The 20,028-nt window shown below is 39.1% G+C and overlaps 1 protein-coding gene and 1 long non-coding RNA gene across 8 annotated transcripts in view; one reads left to right on the plus strand and one right to left on the minus strand.

Annotated features, from left to right (window-relative positions):
* MRPS9 (mitochondrial ribosomal protein S9) overlaps positions 1-18,825 on the minus strand; it is a 33,747-nt gene extending 14,922 nt beyond the window's left edge. The window contains exons 1-5 of the mRNA XM_080377469.1: positions 18,669-18,825; positions 11,938-12,117; positions 3,191-3,253; positions 3,068-3,098; positions 680-759 (exon numbers count right to left, since the gene is read on the minus strand). Of these exons, the coding sequence (XP_080233595.1) occupies positions 680-759; positions 3,068-3,098; positions 3,191-3,253; positions 11,938-12,117; positions 18,669-18,746 (432 nt within the window). The 5' untranslated portion in view covers positions 18,747-18,825. The remainder of the gene's footprint in view (positions 1-679; positions 760-3,067; positions 3,099-3,190; positions 3,254-11,937; positions 12,118-18,668) is intronic.
* Positions 18,826-18,886: 61 nt separating this feature from the next.
* Positions 18,887-20,028, plus strand: part of LOC308059712 — a 32,744-nt gene continuing 31,602 nt past the window's right edge. For 3 of the 7 annotated variants that reach the window (XR_013926379.1, XR_013926380.1, XR_013926381.1), the window contains exon 1: positions 18,927-19,171. This is a non-coding gene — a long non-coding RNA (uncharacterized lncRNA). Of the gene's footprint in view, positions 19,172-20,028 lie in introns of all 7 variants that reach the window. The other 4 variants (XR_013926376.1, XR_013926377.1, XR_013926378.1 and 1 more) reach the window with 4 other exon arrangements.

Here is a 20,028-nt window from a genome sequence, read left to right on the forward strand (position 1 = left end):
AGAGGTAGATAACGCTTGCACCATTGATGGGCATAGATATGAAACGCCTGTTCATAATCCATGTTAAGACCAGGTCTAGTGATGTTCTATTAGATACAGTGTTTCTTCATAAAGGTAAACAGATGTGGATCCTTTACTCCCTGGAACCCTACATTTCAGAAAAAGCCTTAAGTTTGCATGAATGAAACAGTCTAAGAAAAATCAATTAAGCAGTTTAAATGCAAATTTTCTTCACACTAAATGTCAGCACAAATAACATTTCATATAGCTTTGCCCTTCAAGGGAAAAGAGACTCCTATTTTTTATTCTAAAACAAATTCTTCTAGAACTACTCATTTTAGTTACATACACGTTCTCTGCTACTAGCCATATACAGCCTACAAGTAAGTGTGCGGACTATTCAAACCCAGTCCATAGCCAAAACTGTAAAGCAAAGCAACAAATAAAGCAAGAACTGTTGCTGTTATGTAAGAGAATACATTCTCTTACACGTGACATAAAAATGCCCCTAATAATGGATATTGTGACATAAAAATACGTTTCACGTAGCTTCAGTGGTGATACTATGGCCTACTGAGAAAACATGAGTAAACTCACGAACTCCTGATATGCATCTCTAGAATAATATGTACTTGACTGGGAGCTAACATTATTTATTACAGATTTATAACATACTTACATGCATTAACGAGTAATATGATTGCTTGCCAGTATAAAAGAGAAAGTGAAATGGTCGGCCATCTTCTCCCCACTGGATTTCTAATGAAAAGCAAGATTAGACAAGAAAGCAATATACACTCATTAAAAAAATCCCTTGTATTTAATTGCAGTTATAAACCTCTTTCATAATACTGATTACCTCTTTAAATATCAGAGAACAAAGGCATTTTGCAGGTATTCAGCCTGTCTGGAAATCTAATGATTTAGACTACCTTGTTAAAAACCAATCTCCATGTGCAATTATAACCAAATATTTAATATAATATTTCTAAATATAATTTAGCATGAGGGAATCCCTCATGTACATCTTAAACTTTCAAACACTGCATAGTTGATATTAGAGATAGAAGCATCCATTTTAGAACATGACATACAAATTAAGAGACAACTGAAATCTACACGATGATTGTGGAAGATGAAAGGTCAATAGCTCTGGAAAACAGCGCTTTAAGCCCACAGCAAATTTTTCAGTAGTATAATGTATCTAAACTAAACTAAGTATTTGTACAATTGTCTTTTGCAGGTAACATAACGCTTTCAGTACTTGGGTAATTTTAGGACTTGTTCATGTCGATACGTTTGGGATATTTAAATACAAAGATCTACGCTGTAGTTTACATAATTAGTTCAGCAAGAAAACATACATTCCATATAATTCAGCATATCCCATTTATTTTATTCATTAAAAAGTGTTATTTAAGGACAAATAAATTTCAACTTTGGGGGGGAAAAAAAATCCAACAAGTATAACACAACAAAGATTTTTTTTACAAATTAAGTGACAAAAATAAAAATCTGAGAGCTTTTTACAAAGTGAACTATAGAGAAACTCCCAGCCGTTTTATCCAGTGAAGCTCAAATGAAGCTATCTGTAAGCTACAAAGACAAAAGACTCCAATAACCTGTCTGATAAGCACAGTATGTATTGCATTGGAATGTTAAGACATAATACAACAGAAGTTGAATGTAAAGATGCAAAACTTACTAGAACAGAAGGAATACAGAGAGATTTTACCCACACATACTACTAGTGGAATGTGTGAATTTCCATGTAATGCAGCTGTGAAAGCATATTTTGTTGAAATTGCTGTTCAGAGAACATTCTGAAGGATAAATTTATGGGGTTTGTACTTCACAGTTATCAAAGACATAACGCATAGACAAGGCAAAACTGCCTTAAAAGTGATACTTATTGAAAGTGTTATTTTTAGATGTAAATGCAAAGATACATATTTATACTAATTAGCTCTTACACTCCTCAGGACACAACTGGTATTTCAAAGAATTTTTTAGTCCTGAAAGCATACAGAATAGTAGCCCAAATCTGCCATAAAACAGCCCTTGGATTTTAAAACTGCATAATGACTAATGCTCTCCCACCCTTTCATTTTCTACTTTGTACTTCACAATACTTTGAAGTTAGAAAATAATGCATGATACCATTTGAAAGCTGGAATTCCAAAATTTTAGATAATTTAGACAACTTTCTAAAAGATACACAAAGCACCAAAAATATTAAGTATCAATTAATTCCAGGAACATGAAAAGGAAGGACAAAACACTGTAAGATTTTGCTGATAAATCAAAAATGCCCATCTTGAACTTGATAGCTCAGCGAATGCAGAATTTCACACCCACGCCACTAGTTCATATTAAACATGACTCAAAAGTGGACAACAGGTTTTAATGTATCTTTTAAGTATTCTGTGTAAAATTAATTTGGCAATTTCAGTGAAGTTCTCACTGACCAACACCGTGGCATATCAGTGACAACTGGGGCTTAATATGGTGTCTCAGGAGCAAGATCAAAGACAGTGTGGACATCAGTGGAGAGTTAGGATTTTCAGGTCAAAACTGAGACATGATCGGGAGAGTTTCAACTCATCTTACTTACATCCTCAACTGGCAATTTCAAAACTGTAATTTTTAAGCTTTCAGAACAATGAAGTTACCAGGAAAACTTTTGGTTTAAAATAGTATTAATGAATATTTTATGGCTGTGATAGACAGCTCTGACAAAAAGCTACTGAATTCAACAAAAGGTTTTCCCATGACTTCAACAGATTCTGCACATCACCCTACCTATTATGTTTTTTTTTAAACAATGAAAAACATTTATTTATAGTCAGTTAACAAGATGTCTGAAAAGACCACTGCTATTCCAGAATCCAGCAGTGTCCTTTAGCCTAAAAACCAGAATATCAGATCAGGCTCTATGGCTCATGTCTTAGCAGTTATTAGGAACATGGGGGGAAAAAGTAAATCTGTGAAAATAAGGAATTCTACATATGCAGAAGTTCTAATACTTAGAAATTATAATAAAAAAGAACAATCTATGAACACTTACTTCTCTGCTCTGGAAAAATTTCAGAGGGATGCTGCAAATAAATAAACAAACATCAACAAAAGGAAAAAGTTACTTAAAATATCATGCTACAACTATTCAGAAATGCAACCAAAAAAATCCTACCTTCATCATGGGCCTGGCTCGCTTGTCAAATAAGCCAGAAGGAAAGAGATAGGCAATAGCTTTCTGAAAACAAAATGAGAGACCCATATATGTAATTTTTTCCAACAAAATCATCACCAAAATATTTATTAAGTACTTTCTTGTAGAGAAAACCAGCATAACTTTGGTACAGTAGGTAACTAAATCAGTAAGGAAGAGTGCCGCATATGTGCTGTCCTGAAAAGAAAAGCAGATGATTTTCTCAGAAATCCTCACCTAAAGTAAAAACCTCATTCTGAAGGCTATACTCTATATGAGAATGAGTGAACTTTCTTCTGCAAAGTTAAGTTTTTATGGTATGCATTTATCATAACTTACCAAAACTACTCAGTTGCAAAGACCACCTTTATACACAGTGATTTTCCCCTGAAATTTCAAGTGCTCCAACTTTTGGAGGAAATCACAACATTTATCTTTCTGAAAATACCAGTGCTTGTTAACAGTGCTTACTGAGAGACCAAGCATGGAAATTTTATTTAAGGCATCTGGACAAAGCAGAGTTTTACATTTAGAATCCCAATTTATACAGATGCAGTTTCCTCAAGTCTAAAAGCAACGTTTGTTGTGGCAGTAGAAGATATTTTACATAGCCTAAATAAGCATTTCATTGATCAGTGCATTTGAAAACAACTGTGAATCACTACAGTCTTTGCTGAACTTGAACTAACTGCTCAGGAAAGAGACTCTTAAATGCCATCTTTCTTCTGCTTAGATGCCCAAGGGTTTGCTAAAACAATTTAGCAAAGCACATCGCATTCATTACACACTCATTGTTTACCACTGTCTTCACTACGTTTAAGGTACATAATTTTCTTTTATTTAACCAATAGCTACCACTACGATGCATAAAGTTAGTATTATTTGCCTCCAACAAATAAAGCAGGTATACCAAAATTCCAAATCATTCTGGCAAAGTGCAAGGCAAAGCACCGTAAAAGGTTAAGCCCAGTAACATGCATTTTTGTTCAACATCAACATACTCTCCCTCTTCAACATAACCAAAACATAATTTAATAAAGCAAAAATATGCCTTTGTTTCCATTTGTTTTTAAGAACAAAACAGAAAATGCTAGCCATCAAAAATCCCCAGATGTAAGAGTCTGGCAAGCATAGCCAACTTCAGACACTGGGTAGTAGAGCTCAAGATCGAAATCTTGTTCTTGTACAGTAACATGGACTAACTGAATAAACCCCTCTGGCAGTGGTCTCATTTATATTTCCATTAGACAGTACAGAAAAGTAGAATTAAAATAAAATCAGAGTTTAAAAATCTTCTCTTTAAGAAGAACAGTTCTTTGTTGGTTAGGCTACCTCAGGGCTATTACTTGCTGATAATTTTTTCCATGGACATGGAGTGGTTTGTCAGTGCTTCAACTGATTTAATATGCATGGCGTGTAAAAAGACCTAACCTATTACTTTCATTAATCCCCCACTGGCATCCTGAAGAGAAATTTTGAGAATTCTGAAGCAAACAAAAGGCTTAACTTGATTTTATGAAATGGTAATTTTGTTTCTCTTAGTGACTACTATATTCCCATTTGTTAGTCAATGGGCATTTTATGCATACACGCAGTAGGTGAACACCTATTTACGAACAAATGGGGATTAATTATGATGACAATAGAGAAATCTGCTGCAAACCAAATGATGTTAAACAAACACCTTATATAATATATTAAAAGAATTTATTACAGGATACTGAGACTGACTGTGTGTGTACTTAAGACGTAGTCTTTATACAAGCATTTCCAGAATCTCAGTCAAAATAGTTAGTAACTATGACACCTTAATAAAAGCTAAATATAACAATTTAACATTTCTAATGAAGAGAATGGCTGCCATCTGAGACCTTCTACTTCTATAAAGTTTATTTTCTATTGCTTGAGTGTATATCATGTCTTTCACACTAAAGCACAAACAAACCCTACCGTCTACTATCAGCTCTCCACATGACAACTAGCCAAAGAGTAACAGTTCACTGTGTAAGTTCACTTTTTCATTGTTCCAAAATGGAAAGAAACAAGAGTCTTCCTGCCTTCTACCTTTTTATGGAGATGTAACAAAGGATGAGGTATTTGTCTTTACACCCCATTAGGAGCTATCCTGGGATGCAACAGACTCCAGTTCAACTTTATTCAGAAGTTTCTTAATAATTTTAAATAGCCATGTCCTCAGACTGTACTTTTAGCAACTACATAGCAAGTCAGTCTGCCTCTTGGAAACTTTATTTTAGAACCTGCTTTTGTCTATGCAAATGTTTCAATTTTGTAGAAAAGGGGTATTTCAGAGAAACTGTAATTCTCAACACCCACATGTAGTAGCAATAAAATAAGATGGTGGATCAAACTTAGGAAATGACATCAGAATTCATCTCTCCAAACTGCAATTGGAGGACAAATAACCATTAAATATTTTCCTGAAATCTGACAATGTCTTCAGATTTGGAACACAGGTTTCCTTTCAGGAATCTCCATGTCTCAAGTCAAAATTCCGTAGAGATTTAACTGCACATTCTGCGTTTTCCTGAACACAGGAAAAGCAGGTGAATGTCCTCTTAAAACTTTATAATCAAGGTTTAAATGCTAGCAGTAAAGTTCCCAAGAAACCTTTTAGATTTAACTGCAGTTTTCCATTCCAGGAGTGGCTTTCAGCTTAAGGGTTATGGCCCATATCCTTCTTCTAGTGCTTAATTTGACTTGAAGTCTAGATGAGAGAAGGAATACTTCTTAATATGACCAAGAACTACTGTCTTCAGGCCATCATTTCAGCTATACAAGATTCATTCATCCCACTAGCCTCCACAGGGTCTGGGATGCTATTTCATAATTCTATTTGTTAAGTCACACTGTTGCCACTGTCTTTTGAAATAAAACACAACTTTCTAAAAAACAAATATCCATCATTATTTTCAGCAGAAACACAATTAAAAATCCTGGTACCTAGTAACACATTCGTGTTTCCAAAAATAATTACATAAGCTACGGAAAAAAGGTGGAATAGGTACAGCCTGCTTCTGCTAAGAGTTACTATAAAAAAAAAAAAACAAAAAAAAACCACACAAAAAAACGGAGCTATTTCCTTTCAGGATTTGAAAAGAATGTTTGTTTTTAAACTCCACTGTTGATCCATGCAGGAAAAAAAATACCCAGTAGTCACACCTTTCAAAATAGCAGATCATAATGAATATATGTTAGTAACATGATAATTGACATCAGACATTTCTTAAACCGCATTGGTAAACTTAACATTACTGTAGCAAACTAAAAGAAATCCTGTTATATCATCACTAGTTCAGGGACCAGATGATTCAATATACTGCGCACAGGACTACAATGTCTTTCACTTGCAGCTCTAAGTTTAAATTCAAGCCAGTTGGAATAATAAGAACAGAACAAGCTTCCATCCCTATTAAAAAAAAAAAAAATCCTATCTGGCAGTCCTTCAAACATGCAAACCAATTCATTAAATAATCTGTCCAGCACTGCATGTGGCATGTCATGCAAATTCAGCAAACCTGCCACGCCTTTATTTTCCCTCTTCGCTGTGCGTGTTGCACACACTGACTTCTGATCCTCCTTCCCTGCCTAGGTTTTATTTGCTCACTTTCTCAAACATCAGAGACTAACTCTGAATCAAACAAATTCAGCTGGGTCAGTAAGGGTTACCTTTATTTTTTATTATTTTTTTTTCTAATGTCTTGAGAAATTAAGAATTCAGTATCTTAATTCAAATATAGAGTTGACCAAGTCGTACTGGGATAGGGGAAGGAGACTGCGCCAGTTCAGTCCTTCAGTAACCCGCCGTAAGTGGGAAAGGTTTGGCAGGGCAAACTGATCTTGCCCAAGCGTCTTCCCACACTTTTGTTGGATCTACAGCTCAAACACAAAAACATTCCACTAATTTTCATTGCTGAAATCACGTGCAAAGATACATATCTAAGTAATGTCCTGTGAGGAAAGGTATTGTGTAGAAAAGAAGGAAAGGTGGAGGCGGGGAGGGGGATGAAAACACCCCCACCCTGGGGTTCCCTTGCAACAGATCCCTTCTGGCAGAGGGCTCAAGAATCCTGCTTATTCCTTTTTAGATATACACAAGACTTCAATCATGAAAACACTGAGGTGGAAGTGACACTTTATGCCATAACAGTTTAGTTTCTAAGCTTGCCATAACTGCTGGGAGAGTGACCATTTCTATAGGCAGAGATGCTGTCAGTACATAATTACATCAAAATGTCCTTTTATTACATCAAAACATTGTTGATGATTCTGTGTCACTGCTGCTCAGTTATCACACATCTGAGCAATAGCCATTTCAGCTTCTGCTCAACTTCGTCACGCAAAAGCCTTCTTAAACCTTGCCTCTTGAATCATGTTATTCAGCCACTGCACTTCAGCATTTCTGACTGAGATGTTTGCTGGAACATCTCTTTTTCCTTCTAACCACACTAGCAGTATCAAGTTTCCAGCATCCAAAATTCAGAGTATTTGGGGAAGAACCAGGAATGAATGAGACAAAAATGGGAAGTGAAGTGTTGAATAATAAAAATAAAAAAACCAACCAACCATTTCAGACTTTACAAGACAGAAAAGGTTAACAGGCACACACACACACACAAAAAAAAAAAAAAAAAAAAACAACAAACAGCGACACACCTAAGATTACCTTGTAAAACAAAATCCTCCTCTAACAACTAACTAAAATTTATTGAAACCACCCCAATCATTCATCCCTGTTGAATACTAGCTTGGACAGAAAAAAGTTTCAAGTTCACAATAATGGATCATTTTAACCTCATCACTTAAAAAGAAAAAAGACCAACCACTAGCATCATATGAAAAAAAATAATCGCTTTTTAATATTGCATTATTTTTATACTAATAATTTTCAAAACAAAAATTAATGTATTTTTCCAGAGCCTGCACAGGGAAAAAAAAAGCAAAAAAACTTTTGAAAGTAGCAGTTATTATTTCTGTCTTCATTGCAACTTTTCAAAACACTGAACGGTATTATACAAGGAAAAAAAGAAATACAGCAGTCATCAGTTCAGATGGATTTTGATGCAGAAGTAAGAAAATATTGATGCAGTTTGGCTACACTGGGGGGGGGGGGTGGCATGGAATTGAAAAAAGCATTCTAGTCAGCTATTTAAAAAACAATACAAAATCCAATATTTCTTGTAAGGACAATGCTGGACAATGCACTCTTCTTGCAGAAATCAAGTTCAGAAACATATTTTGTTCTGAATAACATTTCTGACGTTTCCATATTCACTCATTTCTAACAGTTTGTATTGCTAAAATCTGAATGTTATTTAGAAATCAGATGTGCTGAGCCACTTTTAAAAGCAACTGAATACAACCTATTTTCCATTAAAGTAGTCTTAATTCACTGAAAGAAACCATACCCTATGAGGAATGAAGTTTTTGCGCATTTAACGTTTTCATAGTTAACCACCTTACTGCTACTTTTGCAACAATATATATACTATGGAAGATAAACATATATTTTAGATTCAAATTCCTACATCTTCTTGACAACAATCTAGTAGGTCCCAAGGCAGACAAGAGAAAATTAGCAAGACCTCTAGCTTTTGAGTTTTACTAACTCTTAGAGAAAAAAAAAAAAAGAAAAAAAAAAAGAGTATTGCTTTATGATGAGCTCATATCTGGGAGAGCATTTAGTGACTGCATAAAAATGAATAATAAAAATACTGGCATATAAATAGGTCATGAAGATTAAGACGCTTGTATTAATCTTACTTAGATTTCTGGGGTTTAAAGTAGAATATCACAGAACTGACAGTGGAAAATTAAGGTGGGCTGTTTACTACAACCGTAAGTTAAACTTAAATCACAAAATAAAAGGATTACAGACTCAACCGGGAGAAGCACTAGGTCAGGACTGCAATCTCTATTAATTAGGTATCCCAGCTGGGCAGTGGGAATGCAGCTGTTAACTTGATCAATGACTTACCTAAATGTCATCTCTACTGATTCGCTTATAAATTACCAGCAAGTGAGACTAATGTACAGGTGCTAATTTATTTAAACTGTTCTCTACAGTTCTACATAGCTTTATAAACTGCATCTGGCACCTAATGTTAGCTGTCAGTTGTACTTAGACATGCCTGTCCTAACGACTCTGTTCATTAGAAATGAGCACAAATTATGAAATATTGTGAAAAATGATACATCAAATGTAATGGGCAAACCAAATCAATTAGAAAAACTTCATAGCACATATTCACACATAGGAGAATAAAACATCCTAGCTTCAGAGCGAGGTCTGTAATATCAATTAAAAAGCAATTGGAAGACTTCTGCAGAGTTATATATCAATTTGCTGGATTGTTTTTTCTCCCCCAGAAACACAGTTGTAATGCACAGCTTAACTTTTCATTCCTAAATAAAAGCATCAGTAAGAGGCAATTCTGCTTCCACAACATCCAGGAGGATTAGCAAGTAAGTCAACTTACTTTCCTGTTTAAAACTCCACAAGGTTTAGCTTTTATTAAACTATTCCTAAAATTCCACTGAAGGACAGAATTCTGATGTCTGCTTCTGAAACAGACTGCACAGACTGATTAACAGTATAAGACATGGAGGTATATAAGCACTCATCAGAAAGAATTATTACTGTTCGAAATGTAAAGCTTGATAATTCCCCTGCCAGTGCTTAAGCAGCTTTTATATTTTTATAACAGAAATTTAATTATGCATAGCAGACACCATTACACACTAATTATTTTCCAACACCTGATGGAATATGAAGAAATCAAACATGTACCACAGATATTTGGTATCACCAAACAAAACACTACTCTTTTGGCTCCACTTCTCCACCTTTTCAGAAACAGGAGTCTGCAAAGCAGTCCCATATCTGTCACCTGCACTGCATTTGTAAGAACTGACTTCCAGAATGAATCTGCTTTTACTAATGATGGAGCTCAGTTAATTTTGTGCAAACAATCATAGTGCTGTGGATTCATAAGGAAGAAACCACTGCTTTGATACGGTCATTTTCCATTTCTTGCAGTCTTGCTATAAGCTTCCCACTAGACCCTGTCACAGAAGGATGCCAGACTAAAGATTAACGCATTCACCTACCAGTAACCTTTCAGGCAAACAAACTGAACTATTAGCATCATCATCCTGTACTAATATGGGAGGTATTCTGGTGGCAGGTCTCTGCACGAATACTTTACAAGAAAGTAACTCAAAAAGATAAAGGTCATTAAAGTTCAGAAAAGCACATCTGAAAAATACAGGAAAAGGAAATTCTGTAGTCTCCACAGAAATAAGAAAGCCAGTATACAGAAACAGGCTGCTAATACAGCTGGCTCAGATGCCTCAGTGAATACTTCTGCTGTTGACAGGACTTTATCCACCCTACCCTGAGAGCTGGAAGGGTCCCTGCATTGGCACCTGTCTGTAGAAGAGCAAAGTGCTATCTATGACTCTGAACAGAAGCAGTCGAAATATCAGTGCATAGCTTTGTACTCACAAAGCTTGGCTTCCTATGGATTTGTGACTTGCAGTGAAGCTTCCCTTACGGATTTTCTGATACCTGATAAAACTCAAGTCTCATTTCAGAGTTTTTCTCAGCAGCCCATTAACTGTGTGTCTCTTCTCTACTTTGCTGTCTATTTTCAGAGAAGTTTTCAGAACTTAAGTTTTGAAGCCTGTCAAATATGTTTGAAATCAGCCTGTATCACCACCTACAGATGTAGGTCTGTCTTGGCATAAGCACGCTGTCAAGACCTCTTATGTGGACTCAGCTATGCTGACAGACTTTTGCCACTGAGAGGCAACAATCTCCTCACCCTCAAAAAACTAAACCATGCACTCCTCTTTTCGCACATACCATTACTATGTCTACCCTAAGGGCTCTGCTGATACACTGTGCTGCCATGGCTATAGTAATAGCATAGCTGCTGCACAGAAAAAGCTTCAGCCATGAGACTTCACACAGCTTCACCTAAGAATGAATGTCACCAAATGACATTTCTCCTCCCTACCTCTGCCGTGTGATAAAATAAGATAGAAATGACAGAAGTGAAGACCATGTGGGACATTAAAAAAATCCATGCAACAAAACATTTTTCTGAGTGAAAGGGAACGTTTCTATACATGAGCCTAAATGACACAGAGAAAGAGGAAGCCACCCATCTGTCAGTTGTCAGGAAACTGCAATAAAATACTACGTTTGAAGCTACCGATATGAGCTTAAATTCACGTCTATATTAAAATCTCTAACCTAAACCAGAGTGGGAGTTGTAAAACATCCTATAAAGTTTAATTTGCATTACTAGCAACCACAGTATCATACAAGAAAACCTGACCTAAATATACACAGCAGGTCAAACTGTGGGTAAACATTTTGAAGTGCTACATAAGCCTTTACAGTGCCTCTTACAACCTCAGATCAACAGGATTATCCATTAGTACTTTTTAAAAGAACCTACTGTGCTTTAGCAAGATACGGTATACAGCTCTATACTGTGATGTCTGACCTTACATGGTAGCAGGGGTAGAATCTCTATTCAGAGTCACAGTTGCAATGTTTTCAATGTATAGTAGTATTCTTTCTTATTCTGACAATTTGATTAAAATTCACAAAGAGCTGAAGAGCTCATGCTGAAGTAAAGTGCTTTCAATATCTGAAACTCTATAGTAAATTACTTCTCCAACAGAGCAACTGTACTTACATCAATATCCTCTTGGGTAAAAGTTTCTGGATCTTCTCCCATCATGTTGGCTAAATGTCTCTTTCCTAGGTTGAACTCTTCAATCTGTTTTTTAATAAATGCCTCCGTGTACTTTTCAGGTCCTGAGGCTCCTACATTTTTCCTCTGCATTGCTGTAGTGGTATAGATTAGCCTTAATGTCTAACAAAAAAGAAAAAAGAAAAGCGAGAGATTTATTTTATATTTTTGGCACAGTGAGCTCTAAATAAAATGAATAGTACAACAAGCCACTCATACCTGTAAGAAGATTCAACACAGTATTCAAAAGGCAGTATTACTCATGAAACCGTTTACTTCCAATTGATTAATGACCATAGAGATAAATACATTCTAAAAGTTGAACATTTTCACACATTACAATTAATTCAGAAGATTTTTCTGATGGAAAGAAACGTAGTTTCATTTTGGGAACACCCAGCAAAACAGCACTGATCAACAAATGCAGTCTTGAAAGAAAATAAAAATCTAGCAGCACATAAGCAGATTTTGCCTTCATCTAAAAGCATCCCATACAAAGTACGAACAGAATCTGTGGGGTAGCTCTCTAATGGCTTTCAGGAGCATATGGCTGCACAAATACTGCTAAAGGCTCTGGAAAGGCGAGGGAGTTCACAATGCCAGAATGGTTCCTTAAGCTATTTCACCATCTCAGGCAGAACAATTAGAAAAATAGGACGGTAGATCTCACCAGCAAATACTACTGAGCATCGTTCCAGCTCAGAAATCATAACTCAGGGGACAGTTACCTTTTGATCTTTGTGGGATACAGGTTTGGTTTTATTTCTCTCAAGACAATCAGTAGTTAAGGTGACGAATTTCAACCAAACCCTCTGCCAGACAAACAGGAGCTTCACTGACAGAGCTGTAATGTCCCAAGGCTGGCCTAGTGCCAAAATTATGCACTATTTTGTCTCTCCAACATCAGTATTAAAGTCCTCTGCAGCTTAATTATTTAACTGAATGAGAGCTGATTATTTGTGTGGTCTTCTGTGGGCAGGGGCAGAGCGGGAATCACAAGAAAAAAAAAAGTATGTGTGGGACAAAAGCAGAGACAGAAAAATAATCAATTCTGAATTAGAAAAATGCCCAGTTCTATTTGCCAGATAGTACCTCAAAACACCTCTCTCCAGCCCCTCCAACGTGCCACAGCTTGCCTTTGTAGGCAGCCAGTGCAGTTTCACAAGGCAGAGCGAGCCCATCTCACAGCCCACACCTACCAGCACTCTTTGCTCCACTCCCTTCACTCACCCTGTGCCAGCTCTGGCACTTGGACTCTTCTGCAAGCCAGCTCAGCTCCCTACATGTGGCAGAACACTGACTTCCAACAAGTGGCCAGTTCTCAGCTGAGCGGGTAAGTCTGAGCAGTTCAGAGAAGGCTCTGAGGAGAGCCAAAGCTGACACGAGAAGACGGCTGAACCACACAACCCTGAGCAAGGAAGCAGAGGGAGAGTCCTCTCTTTCCTTTCTTTCAGCAAATTATTAAATTGCCTTTGCTGCTCCTGGAGCTGCAGCCTCAGTCTACCTTTAGCCAAACATTAAAACCCAAACACACGCAACAAAGTGAACTAGTTAGGGTTCTTATTCTAAAGGAACAGAATAAAGCTAGTATTTGAAATTATTAAATGCCCATGTCATGCAAAGTGTCTTCTCCAGACCACTATTTAGACATGCTCACCATTTTGATGGATTTTACCATTCTAAGTTAAGCTAGTATGAATAGCATAAAAAACTTGCTGTCTTCCTGTAACTAATACAACAGTAATCTTCAAACCCATTTATAACCGCAGTGATACAAACACACAACTCATCAAAACAAGATTACACGGATATATTTGCAAGATAAACACTACAGCAGATCAAACTTCCACCTTCTGTTGGCAACATGAGTTAGCTTACATGAACTTCTCCTGTGACTAGAAGCTTTGGGTATTCTGTATTACACTTTCAACTCCTACGTGAACAGGAAATAAAACACAGCTTTTCTTATACTTTTGCAGAGCCTAGGTGGTATTTTGGACATCTGACAGCCCAGGATAGGCTGGCTGGTCCAATGCATCTAATTGGCTGCACGTAAGCAAGTGTAAAGCTATTCAGGATCCATTTACCCGTCCACGATTGTCTCAGGCTTAATATACAAAATCTGACAACCCCACCTAAAATTTCGATTTGGAATAAAGACGACAATAGCCTGCCTTAAACCTATGCACACCACATACCTGTGCTGCAGGATAGGTTCTGTGAATTCAGTAAGGTTTGATATAGCAGGTAAGGTAATCCCTGAATAACGAGGTCACACGAGATGGAAAGAACTGACCCTCTATGCTTTTACACCCTGATATAAAGATATGCCCCCCCAAGGCACATACCTCAGAAAAGTAACCAATACTTCTGCCAGAAAAGATTTAAAAACATCTCCAAGACAGAATTTGTTGCTGAAGAGCCTGTTGTTGCTTTATTTTCTCCAAAGTTTATATGTATCATATGCAATGCTAGTCCTGGTTTGCCCCTTCTTTTTTTTATATTCATGTTTTCTGTGAAGTTACATTGACATATGCAGAATTAAAAGAAAAATAATCAAAAATTTAAATTTACACATTTTCCACAGCCAAGGCTCTGATGATTTCCTTAGAAAGCAGTAAGGAAAGCAGAGGTATCTGCATATTCCCTATTCTTCTCTCCTAGTCACTCCTCGGGAAAGAATTCAATTCATCTTCTGTCTTACTTGTCTTAATAGTAACTAATTATTTGTAATTCATGTTAATGAACATATGATTCCTTATTACTTGGTCCAAAATTGCTTTCTCTCTGCTATGCTTTAAACAGAATACTTTAAAGTTAAAGATTGCTTTCTTTTATTCCTGTCAATTTCTATTGTAATTTTCTCATTTTTGTCCTCCTTCCCTCAAGCTATTCATATTCTTCCCTAGTTTCAATTCGTCACTAATCAAAAGTCCCTGGACACACAAACTGTTCATAATTAGAAAACAGCCTCTTATGCAAATTAATATCTATTGTATTGGGTACCTCTTCTGGGATAAGAGTACTGTTTCATGGGTGGTACAGGCAAGAACTGCAAAGCACAGCTAGATGCTTCTGGCATTTCAGTCAAACAAGAAAGCACGCTCCTCTACTTTCTAGAGGAAACCATAAAGGTTTGCATTCACTTCTACATATTTCCTAAAGCATTACTGCAGACAGAAGCCTCATCATTACTTAAATAATAATGTTTATTAACAGTACTCCTGAAATAACAGCCTCTTCCACCAGGATAGAGGGGAAAGGAAAGCCTTTACTTCTGCACCCAACTCCTTGGTATTGTCTCACCTCCTGACTTCTTCCTGAGCAACCTAGCTTGGCAAATCCTGATTTTCCAGGGTGACCGTAAATTTATAGAAAATCAGCTTATCTAAAATTTGCCATAGAAAAAAAAAAGCAAGCATTTTCAGACAACTTCAACTTCTGTGGCCTATTTTTTCCAAGAAGAGAAAGAACTAGGACTTGTCTGTTTACTCCTCCTGTTCATTTTGCCATTTTGGAGTCATATGCATATAAAATCAACACGTATCACTAACAGAAGACTCGAGATGTCTGTACTTTTGGAATGGGAGGAAAGAAGAATTGGAGACAGGAGGGTTGAATTTAAGAATAAACGTTGCCTCTTTCACAACATGACATAGTTACACAGATTGAGGACAACACCAAACGATGTGGCAGGCATGCAGTTTCACCATTTTCATGCTGCTTCCATGCTCTAAGCTGGCAGGCTTCAACCATCTCCTCTTCCAAAGCCACGCAGCACACAAAAAAATCTGTACTAAAAAGTTATCTTTGGAATAAAGCTTCCCTAGGAGACACAGAGCTGGAGGTGTTTAACCACAAAAGCATGCAGGACTACAGCTGCCCTGATTACTGGCACAGCTACTGCTACTTAACCCAGTAGACATCGAAGATACAAACACTGGCCTTCTAGTCACTTGTTGCACAAGAAAAAATACCTATTATGTAGCAATCATACAGAATGTCAATGCGTGGACCCATCTCCAGTTTCTAAAGAATTACTTTTTGTTCAGTGGACAAGTTGTGGCTTTCCGGTGTTTAGACCAGTATTTACGGAATCTCAGATTCCATTCAGCCTACAAACTAATTAGGTAAGCCAGTATCAGGTTTATGTTTTAAGAAGGATTTTGTAAAACACATCAGAAAGTATGACAAGGTGTCAGCAAATATGCTTAACTGATTTTATATTATCTTTATACTTAATTTCAAAAAGTACTTCATCAGAAAAAACTTCTCAAAATGAAGTCTCTTGAGAGGTTAACTGTAAAACGGCATTTCCCCACCCAGAAAAATTCTACTTTCTGTGCATATTTGACCAAACCTATGTATTAAGTTTTGCTTATACTGTGTACTATGGAAATAAAAGATAGTAAATTTATAGATACATGGCAAGTGTCAGAGGTGCATAACAGGGAACATAATTTAGATCCAGTTGTTCTGAAGCACAAGGAATCAAATATTAACAGGCTCTTCGACTTTAGCTTAGTAACAACTGCAGGAAAAAGCTACTCTATTCCAAGTATGTAGTCCTGAAAGACCATCACCAAAGTTCTATCATCTTCTTTTGATATCAGTACATATACCATCCACAGTGATTTAGAGAAAATACCCAACCCAATCAAATTAAACAGCATGTATGGCACTCTGTACTCCTCTGTTGAGAACAGCTATTCAAACACATTGGAAGTGACTGACAGTAACTAAGCCAGATCTTTTTTTTTTCTTTATAAATTGTGCTAAATCTCTGCAGTTTGCTTATTAGAATAATAAGAAACTAAACCTGTTGCTCAGTCAAAGCTAAGGGAACTGGAATTACGAAGCTTCTCTCCCATTTCCTCTCTCAACACCAGACACTTTCAAATGCAAAAAAAAAAAAAAAAAAAAAAAAGGCAAGAAATTAAACTGTTTCCCCCACTAAGATAGCCAAGAAGTAATGACCTAAACAAGAGATTTTTAAGATAGGCATCATAAGAAGTTCCTTAACAGTAAGGACAGGTAAATGCTTAATATAAGAAACAGTTACAGCAGGTCAGAACAAGGGTACATCAACTTATTGCCCTGTCCTCAACAGCAGCCAGGCATGGGCAGAAGGAGAGGAGAAAGAAGTAGTAGTAATTTTCCCAGGACACTTCCCCAGTTTCCAGCAATCTGTGATTCAAAGACATGCTGATATCTTGTTTTTAACAGTCCTCATTGGAATTTTCTTCCAAGTTCCTTACGTTGCTTTTTGTATTCACACAACTGCTTGGTATACTGAATATCCTCATTGAATACTTCCACAGGTTAACCACACCTAACGAAAAGAACAGTCTCTTAAGTTTCCCGAGCCCTTGCCTGCCATTTGTTCCCTTCATATCCCTTAGTTCACAGTTAGATTATTTGTATATAGCTATAGGCTTAGGTACTGATCCCATCCCTGGGGGCAGGAGGAGTAGATAAATGATCTCTCAAAGCCCCTTCCAGCCCTACCTTGTACAGTGACTCCTCCTCCGAGATCATTTCCTTACTTACAACACAAATCATTTTCAGCTCAAACTCAAGCAGATGCCTAGCCAGGAAAATGAAGCTACCATCATAACCATACCTTCGATGCAGGACAACCAAAGTAACATAAACTATTCCAACCGAGAACGAAATCAAGCATTTGCACATTTTCAGCCCTATTCTCTTTCTCATTCTGCACAACTTAGGCGTGTGTACTTCTGAGCGATGCAGAGAGTACTACCCGCACAAGCACCAGATCTGTATCCCTAAATGGGTAAAGTTAACCTAGAAGTAACCAATATAAACAGCTCAGATTGTTCCTTCCAGCATTACCTCTCATTTCCTTACTGCATCTACCTTCTGTGACCCCACGGTTTGGTTGAGTTCAGCCACCCAACAGGTCTTCGGCCCTTATTCTCCTGAATTACTTTGTAACTATAAAGTGTCACGAGCACACCTTTTTATCTATCCACTTGCTGGTCACTGATTAAATTGATATACATGTGTATGAAATACCACCGCACGGACACAGTGGCTGCCCACAACACTGGCAGCAGCTACGCTTTTTAACTGAGCGGTGACCGGCCGAACACCGGTACCTCCCGAAGCAGACAGGCAACGCCGGTCGGTCAGAAGTCACCGCACTCCCGGTGCTCGTTTCTCTCTCTCTCCATGCGGGAACTGGGAGGCTTCATTCCCTACTCACCTGCTGACCAAACACCAGTCGAGATCATCAACCTCAAAAACTACCATGCCAAGGTACCCGATTTCTGCGTTGGCTGCGGTCTCGAGATGACTGTTAATTCTAGCGCTATAAACACGTCAGGGCATAACCACGCTTCCGCGAGAAGTAACGGCGGCGCCCGGGAGGCTGACCCGCCCGCCAGCGCCGCCGCGCCGGCCCCGCGCACAGGCCGCTGCCTCGAGGACCGGGCCGCCGCCACATCCCGGCCCAACCGGCGCCTCCGAGCCGAGCGCGGGGTCACCCCGGCAGGGACACAGACAACTCCCCGCCCTCCCCCACCCCACCTTCCCCCTTCCCGCCCGCCTGCGGTGGCCGCGGGAGGAGCCGCAGGGCACAACGCAGGCGGCACCCGCTCGCTCGCTGGGCGGCGGGGAAGGGGCCCGGCCCGGCCCGGCTCGGCTCTCACCTGGGCGCGCGGCCCGCCCGGCGCCGCCACGCTCCACCGGCCGCCCAGCCGCAGCACGCGCCCCACGGCGGCCGCCATGGCCGCGACACGCCGCCCCGGCCGCCAGCGGAGGGCACGGCGCGGCAGGGCCCGGCGCCACCGATTGGCGGGCGGGGCCAGAGGGGCGGGGCCGAGAGCCGCGCCTGCGCACTGCCCCCCCCGCCCTGCCTCGCGCCGCCCGGCCCGCCCGGCGCCGCAGCCGCTCGGCGCTGTGGCCGGGCCGCGGCCGCGGGGGAGAGGGCCGCGGCCGCGGTATCGGAATGTATTTAAAAGGTAAAACACATCAGCACTGTTAGCGTTCGGCCTGATCTCTAAAATGGTGGTTCACAATTGGCATTATGGTCGTACTGTGGACGAGGTCAGTGGCAGGCGCCGGGCGTGTGCCAGTCACCTGAGGTGGACTCTGCTCTGGTGAACCCCACTCTGAAAGAAAAGACTAAAAACCAAGGCTCCTGTTCCAGCAGGTAGGGTTGGAAATTGCAACATGTCTGGAGAGTTGTAGCAGAAAGCATATTTCACCCTAGCACTGGGGGCGGGGGGGGGCATGGAAAAAATGACATTTTTTTAGAGATGCAGCAGTTGTCACTTGCTGAGGGGGGGCTGGTATCAGTGCTTTCACCTCCCACGGTGATAATAAAATCTAGATGCTGAACCCTGAGAGCTTGACAGTTTTCATCATTTCCCTGAGTTGCATAGTATATACCCTTAGAGGTGACTGGATTTTGGCAGTAGTGTTTTCTAGCACAGAAAATGTGGAAATTAATTAAAAACTTAATTTTAAAAGTTCTACCTTAGATGTATTGGGACCTTCTCTTTAGGAACAGTTATTATTTGAGAGGAAGTTCTAGAAGTGAATCTCTGCTTTTCCTGGTTGGTTTTTCTTTTCACTTTTTCACAAGTGGCTCTCGCCTCACCCCATGCAGACGTGAGTATGATTTCCTCCCTGGGATGTGAAAGAGCGTATAAGAAAATTGGCCATGGGCAAGGGAAGTCATCCATGTGGGGATGTTGAGTAGAAGCCACCTGGAAAGGTGCGTTTATTCTTGCAGTTACCAACTGTGAAAATGAAAATGTCAGTAGCTTTATTGACATGGATGCGTGCAAGGGAATGCAATGAACACTACACCAAAGGAGAGCAGTGGAGTGTCTCTCCTGTGCACACCTGGACAAGAGCTGGGAACCGCAGCTGCACTTTCACTCACAGGGTGCATAGGGATGGCATTTGGTTCTCAGCTATTTCTCTGAAAGCAAAAAAGGGGGTTGGGTTAAGGTCACAGTCCCACTGACCTACTTCCAGGAGCAGCCAGCAGAGCTGAAAGAG

Source organism: Falco punctatus (genome assembly GCF_963210335.1).
Source record: "Falco punctatus genome assembly, chromosome: 2".
NCBI classification, from domain to species: Eukaryota; Metazoa; Chordata; class Aves; order Falconiformes; family Falconidae; genus Falco; species Falco punctatus.